General features: G+C 32.6%; 1 protein-coding gene across 1 annotated transcript; it reads left to right on the forward strand.

The window, feature by feature from the left end:
* Positions 1-3,826: 3,826 nt before the first annotated feature.
* Positions 3,827-4,876, forward strand: LOC108340776 (hevamine-A). The gene has a single exon (XM_017578352.2). It carries the CDS (start codon positions 3,868-3,870, stop codon positions 4,771-4,773), a length of 906 nt encoding a protein of 301 aa, XP_017433841.1. The 5' UTR covers positions 3,827-3,867; the 3' UTR covers positions 4,774-4,876.
* The last annotated feature ends 3,262 nt before the right edge of the window (positions 4,877-8,138 follow it).

Below are 8,138 nucleotides of genomic sequence, written 5' to 3' on the forward strand. Positions count from 1 at the left end.
TTGATAAGAATTGTTGCATTTATGACATTATGGAGGAGTATAATCATAATGGGAATAGACAAGAGAGAGTTTATTGTTTATTTTGACCATTAAAAGCAAGATTTAAACTGCAAATAATTGTTGTTTTAGTTTAGGAGAATTGTTTATAGACATTTTTTTACTTGTGTTAGCATCAGAGAGGGTGAAAACTGTTCCTCCAAAATATGTGTTGTGAAGATGGAGTAAGAATGTCGAAAGAAAGCATACATATATTAGGGCAACCTATAACACAAAAAATAAGGAACCATATATATTAAAAAGTTTGATTTATAAATAAGATTGTTGAGATTGAATGTGAGTCAGGCACTACAACACAATTAATACTTGACAATTTACAATCATTTGCCATAAATATGCTTTTCAATTCAGAAATAAGCCTCCCACCAACAATTGTATGACCTGTAAACAATGATGCTGATGGAAGACCTAGAAAATAATGATGACACAAGACCTCAATTAAGTTATTCTGACAATGAGTAATTGCATGTCAAATAGATCACATTCAAGAAGAAAATATATGTACAAGACTAAATATTGCAATGCTCTTGGTATAATCAATCATTATTTTTTTGCAAATCCAAGTATAAAGCATTAAATGCTATGAAATGAATTTTTAGATATATTCATGGTATTAGTGATTTGAGACTTTGTTTTGGAGATGGTAAACTTACTTTGATGGGTTACTTAGACTTATATATGGTTAGAGACGTTGATTCCAAAAATTACACTTTGGGCTATTTGGTTAAGTTTTTAGGGAAGTTGTGTCTTCAAAATAAAAGATGGACATGAATTTATATAAACATAAGATACCTCCATTGGTAAGAGATCTTTTGAAATGGTATCAAAAGTAATCCGTAAGAACATGACCCAAAACGAACAATATCTTATCACTGTAGAACCATAACCTCCAGTGCTCAGTTCTTGATCTTTGGATAGGAAATTCTCTCCTAAGAGGCCTTATTGACTTTGTTTGGTTCCCAATTTTATACTAACACTCCTTCCCAATAAACTTCTCTTTAAATTACCAACCTTGAACCATGGAAATACTATCCCTCCTCAGGAGGTATTTCTCTAAGGGTCATAGAAACAGGTACAACGTATACACCACCTATCATGTTCCTCATAATTTCAACACATGATGATTAGCTTCGGTCAAAATCTATCTCTCACTTTTTCTTTTCTGTCATTAAATTTAGTAAATATACATTCACACACACGTACACTTAGCAGATTAATTCTTTTATAACTAAATTCTTAAAAACTAATTTAAATTCTAATTCACAAATCAATTTTAATTTTTTATTTACACCAGAAACTATTTTAGATATTAATGAATTTTAATTTATAAATTAGTATATAGTTATTAATTATTTTTCATCTTAAAAATTAGTCGTTATTTAATAATTTTATTATAATATAAGTGCTTTTGAATTGAAAGATTGTATATTCATAAAAAATTACAAAAGTTATATAACTTTAAATAAATATATAAATAATTAATTTGTTCTTGAATGATTATATATATAAATATATATATATATTTATATATTTATTTATTTTTTTCTTACTTGTTCCCGACCTCTATTTTTGTTCTAGCTCCAATAATGGCGATCATCTGGATACAAGTAGTGCATCCCCTCTTTTGGATTAAGCAAACATTGATACAATCAATTTCTAAGAAAATGACTTTTAAGTTTATCTAGGTACCTTCCATAGTTTTAAGCATGTCCCTAGAAGAGAAGTGTGAATATAGAAGATAAATGTAAATAAAATATACGGAGTTTATATAAAAAAAATGGAAAGAAAAGTTGAGTAAAAACATTTGTCATATTTAAATTTAAATATTTAAACTAAATAATCTACACTTTTTATTAAATTGATATTAATTTAAATAAATATTAAAAATATATTATATTAGTTTCGATCTATTTAATTATAATTTAATTAAATAAAATTAGTCTTAGTCCATTGAATTAAGTTAAATAAATATAAATAGTAAAAATAAATAAAATTAACATCAATTAAACCAAATCAATATTATTTATTTTTAATATTTATTTCAATTAAAGTTGACTAAACTTATACTAAATTAACACAAAATATTTTTACTTATTAAAAACAATTCAAAATAGTTAACTATAAGTTTCAATTAGTTAAGTCCACTCTATTAATGTCTAACATTAAGAACTCTGTCAACTTCGATTAAGTCCACATAATTAATCTAGTTGAACGTAAATATTTTATATTTTCATTTATTAAAAGCTAACGTTAGTTTAGTGTTGTTTAAATCCATTTGTTTTTGAAGTTTGCTTAGCTTAACTTGCATATATATTCTATAAAATATAAAATATATTTAGAAATAAATTTAAGCTTTTTAATTTTCTTTTAAAAAATAATATATTGAATGACTTAAATATTTTGCATCACTCATGTCTTTCAAACCAATATAATGTCCTTAATAACAATGATTAAGATAATAAACAATATATTGGAAGGGCAATGTTTGACCACATCTTCGTAATTACAACATATTACTACTTCTTATACAAAGCTTAATAAAAACAAATCAATAATATCTAGGCTCTTAACTAATATCAACAACATCCTAGCTAAACTGCCAAGGCATTTCCAACACTATATCAAAAGGCGAATATTTTAGTTTTAAGGAAAAGGCCAAAAGGTCTTGCTATTTAAGATAGCTACTTAATACATATTTATGGAGGATTTAAAAAATGGAAAAGGATCTAAAGGAAAGGTCTATATGATTTTAACTGAAAAGTGATGTTAGAACAGTTGCTTGTCAAGATATGCAAAATATCTCCTATATATAAGTCCTGAAAACTCTCGTTTCGTTGTTTTCGACAGAGTAAAGACAAACAAAAACATGGCTGCATTTTTAAGCTTCCATGGATCCGTTTTCACTCATAATCATATATATCAACACTGAATTAGAATTAGAATTTACCCTCCCTTCTATTACTGTGCTAAATTAAACAGCCAGGGGAGAAATAGAGAGAGCAAAACTTCTTTAATCATATTTGACTAATACAGGAGGGATTGAACATTATATTTAAAATTTTTGAAATTATTCGACCATCTGAACACAAAATTATCGCTATTGCCAATATAGGTTGAGTAAACTCGTCACATCTGCGTAGCTTTTAATCTATATGGACACAGATTTTCAAAGAAATTTATTTTCCTTTTGATCTTCATTATACCTTCCGCACAGATGGAAGGCCAGCTATAATAATATCAAGAAAATACTAGAAACATATTCCTTATAACATATCTTTTGTCATGACTTTTGTTGCTTCTGAGATAATTCTTGGTAACACCTATCAACAATAAATTTCCAACATGGGTTGCCATTTGTATGTTACCATTGTAAAGCCAATGCAGAAGCACTAAAATGGACGACTATCAGATAGTAAGAAACACTGCACCATTTATGACAACAACAAAAAAAAATACTTATTTTCTAGCAGGCTTCGTACACTTGACCGCTATTTTAGTTTATCATGTTTGGAAGTGGAGGATAGTGGATGAAGTTTTGGAAAGCACTGAACAATCAAGTTGAACAAGATATTAGAATTGGCAAGATAGGTAAATTTGCACGGTGCTTTTATGAAGTCAGTATCAATAATTATTATAATAGACATTACTGGCAACTGACAAGGCACGCTCTATTGAGAAAATCCCCAGAGTTTATTTTGAAAGGATTGAAACATATATGAACTCTATAAAAGCCGTTGGTCCCAAGAAGCAGTTGGCAAAGAAGCAGCCTAAATCTTTTACCTTTTCAAAAGAATTATTGGCCCCTTCACAATGGCATTGAAATCATCAGCAATGTCAGTTCCTTTGTTGTGCTTAGTGTTGTTAGCAGTAGGAAATGGTTGTTATGGTGGAGAAATAGCAATCTACTGGGGCCAGAATGGCAACGAGGGGACGCTGAGCGAGGCTTGTGCGACAGGGAACTATGATTATTTGATCTTAGCCTTTTTGCCAACCTTTGGCAATGGACAAACTCCTATGATTAATCTTGCTGGTCACTGCGATCCGTACAGTGATGGGTGCACTGGGTTAAGTTCAGACATAAAATCTTGTCAAGCCAAAGGCATCAAGGTGTTGCTGTCTTTAGGAGGAGGTGCTGGAAGCTATTCAATTGCATCCACCGAAGATGCAAGCCACATAGCCAGTTACCTTTGGAACAACTTCTTGGGGGGACAGTCCTCATCTCGGCCTCTTGGCCCTGCTGTTCTTGATGGCGTTGACTTTGACATTGAAGGTGGATCAAACCAACATTGGGGTGATCTTGCCAGGTTCCTTAAAGGCTACGCCATGGCAAAGCAAGGCAAGCAAGTCTACATCACTGCAGCTCCTCAGTGCCCTTTTCCTGATGCTTGGATAGGAAATGCTCTCGCTACAGGGCTTTTTGACTATGTGTGGGTCCAATTCTACAACAACCCTCCTTGCCAATACACTTCTGGGGCAATCACTAACCTCGAAGATGCATGGAAGCAGTGGATTTCAGGTATCCCTGCCAACAAGATATTCTTGGGGTTGCCAGCTTCCCCACAGGCTGCAGGGAGTGGCTTCATTCCTTCTGCGGATCTTCTTTCTAATGTGCTTCCAGCCATTAAGGGTTCTGCTAAATATGGAGGTGTTATGTTGTGGTCTAGGTATTATGATGCTGAGAGTGGGTATAGCTCATCCATCAGGAGCCATGTGTGATATCTAAACTCCTCATCTTTAGAACTATGTAACGTTATCTTTGTATTTGTGTGTTTTCAAATATTTATGCCATGATATGAAACGTTTGGTTGGTTTAAATGAACAGAGTTAAATGTTGTGAACCAGAAGAAAGTATCTTTCAAGAAAATAAATTAGGTGTTAATAATTAGTCTTGTCAATACATTAGGTGCTAAACCGGCTCACCACGGGTTGGTGAACCAAGTTTTAAGTGAACTAGGTTAAAAATTGACCCGATTAAAAATATTTTATGTTTTTTAAATTTAACCCAACTCAAACCTGTGATGGATCGGGTTGGCTTGCAGGTTCTAACTCATTTTGAGAGCACTAGGTCAAACATATAGTGTTTGGTCTTGATCCATATGGGTCAAGAAAACAATATCAGGATTAAAAAAATCCACATAAAAAAAACCCATAGGACCAAAATAACAAAAGAAAAATCTTATGAGTCAAAGTCAAACCAAAGTTGATAAAGTCCACATTATATTGAGTTGAATCGTGTTCAAATTAATCATAATCAAGTCAATTAAACCTGTCAATTTAGTCAAATGCATAGGACTTAACCTTGACCCATATCTTGGGACCAAGAAAACTCACTAGACCAAAATCATAAAAAAGGTCCTATGAGTGAGTCTATGTAAGTTGATCTTTGGTTAAGATAGACAAAGTTGGATTAGGCGCGAGTCTTGTAGGTCATTCAGGTTAGGTCCAAGTCAGTCTGCGTCCAAGTCAAATTAAGGTTGATAAAGTCACTAGTGCAATAAAGAGATATGACTATAGTTATTTTCAATGTTAAACTACAATTAATGAATCATAGTATATTCAAGCATAGTAAAAAAGGAAAATCTTAAGACTACAACTAAAAATCGTAGCCTATAGTACATAATAGGATACACCTCATGATTGAGCATATAGTACATGATAGTCTACATCATATTTAGTTGAATCGAGTCCACATTGCACATAATCTAGTTAGGCCCGCAAAAGGTCGAGTTGAGTTGACCCATACGAGGTTGAGTCGAGTTGGGTGCATGTTGAGCCAAGGCAAAACAAACGCACCTTCGCCTAAGTTGAGTACGACCAATTCAACCTTAATCAAGTCAAGTTGAACACATGTTGGGCCCAATTATGTTGGTCCACATCAGATGAAGTAGAGTTGGACTCAATTTAGATTGAGTCAAGTTAAGCCCACATCATGATAAGTCAAGTTGGGTGCACCTTGGGCTATGTTGAGTCAGTTTAGATCCACTTCAAGTTAAATTGAGTCAGGCCCACCTTTGACTTAATTGAGTCAGGCACCTCAAGTCGAGTTGAGTTATATCCACTTGGACTAAGGTTAGTCGAGTATGAGTCAAATCGAGTTAAGTTATATCAAGTCAAACCCATGTTTGACCAAGTCTTAAAAAGCCCACACCGGATTATGTAGAATTAGGCTCATAAGTTTACTCGAGCCCACCTTTGGTTGAGTTAAGTCTGGTTTACCTTAGGCCTAGTTAGGTGGGACCCATCTCAAGTCTACCTTTCGCCAAGTAAACTTCAAGAAAATATATCAGATGTTAACAATGGCTTTCTCTAATGGATTTTATGATCTATGAAGCACAAACATGGATACCGATATGGAAATATGATTAAAAAATATAGAACATATAATTCGACAATATATCTATTAAAATGTACTTCATATTTAAAAAATTAAGAAAAACATTTATAAAAGAAAGTCAAACAAAAAAAATTATTGTAAATTAGTGTGTTCGACTCTTATACGTGTTCATTCTCTTTGACAAATACAACTTTTAATTCTGATTCAACAACCGATAAGCTGACAATATCAAGAATTATGTTGTCATCTTAATGAAAAGTCATCTCTTGCAAAACCCCACAATTTAGTTTTATCTTTTTGGTATTTAAGGAGTTTCTTAAGAGAAGACGAAGATTATTGTATACAAATACTAAATCCTCCACCCTTTTAGGTTTCGTCTTATTCTTTTCAAAGAATAGTAGGTACTCCAATTTCTTTCACAACAAGAAGAAGAAGAACATGGTTGTTATAGCCTAAGAGTTATCTTTTAAAGTGTTGGTGCATGATGTAACACCCCAATTTAGGATGTCACGTGTGAGTAAAATAGCGTCCATTGTTTACAAAAAAATAATACTTTGATACCATCAAAATATAGTGAAAATTTTAAGCTTTATTATGTTATCGTGAAAATAAATAAAAACATGCGGGAATAATAATTAATCCAATTACAACTTGAAATAACATACTAAAACTCCTCAGCATAATTTTTTTAAATAAAAAAGAACAATATTTTGAAAATCTAAAAAATAAGTCCCCACTAGTCTCTCGTTCTACGCCACATCAACATCATTAACAATATATTCTGTAATATCATTTTCTCCCGTATAAATATGATCATCCTAGGTGAAAACCACATCCACAAATGCAAAGGTGAGCTAACAAAATCAACATAAAATCAAATGATAATGATATAATTATAATAATACAATTATCAATTAAAGTATAAACTCATAACACTCCTACTTAAATCAAATTCACAGCACAATAACACATTGTTAATCAAACTCCAACCCATACAAACAATGCGACCACTCCCAATCACTATTGCCATACTTGTTCATTTAAACAGGGCCTACGCACCAACGCAGAACTTTCTGATTCACCAAAACTGGGACCACGCACCAACGCATGACTTTCCGATTCACCAAAATCGGTCCCACGCATCAACAGGGACTTTCCTGTTCACCAAAACAAGGCCTATGCATCAACGTAGGACTTCCTCGCGTCATCTGCCATTGAGTATGTAGGAAAACATAGAATTCATAGTCACCCGCTAGCATGGTTATCAAACAACCCTTATGGAAAACAACAACTCAACCAACTCATGTTCCACTTGACACATAATCCAATTAACTTTGCAACTACACCATGCAAGAACAACATTAAGGATCATGCATTTAACCATTACAACTCACCATATAAATGTCCCTACAACCAACACCCATCATGGTACATAGGCTCACAACATTGTAGTCATTACCGATTTCCTAGGAACACTTTCAAAACGGGCACCAATTATCTAACACCACCATGCATTCGGGAAACATCATAGAAAAATACTATGGCTTCCTATAAAATACCATGATACCATATAAAATATTACAACTTCATATAAAACATCAAAGCATCATATAAAAATACTACGACTTCCTATAAAATACCACGACAACATATAAAATATTACGGCTTCATATACAACACCAAAACATCATATAAAATTGCTACAGCTTCCTATAAAATACCATGATACCATATAAAAATACTACGG

This window comes from Vigna angularis, chromosome 1, assembly GCF_016808095.1.
Source record: "Vigna angularis cultivar LongXiaoDou No.4 chromosome 1, ASM1680809v1, whole genome shotgun sequence".
In the NCBI taxonomy this organism is placed as follows: Eukaryota; Viridiplantae; Streptophyta; class Magnoliopsida; order Fabales; family Fabaceae; genus Vigna; species Vigna angularis.

Excerpts from the sequence above, each read along its gene's own strand:
- LOC108340776 (XM_017578352.2), top strand. The coding sequence starts at position 3,868 with ATGGCATTGAAATCATCAGCAATGTCAGTTCCTTTGTTGTGCTTAGTG.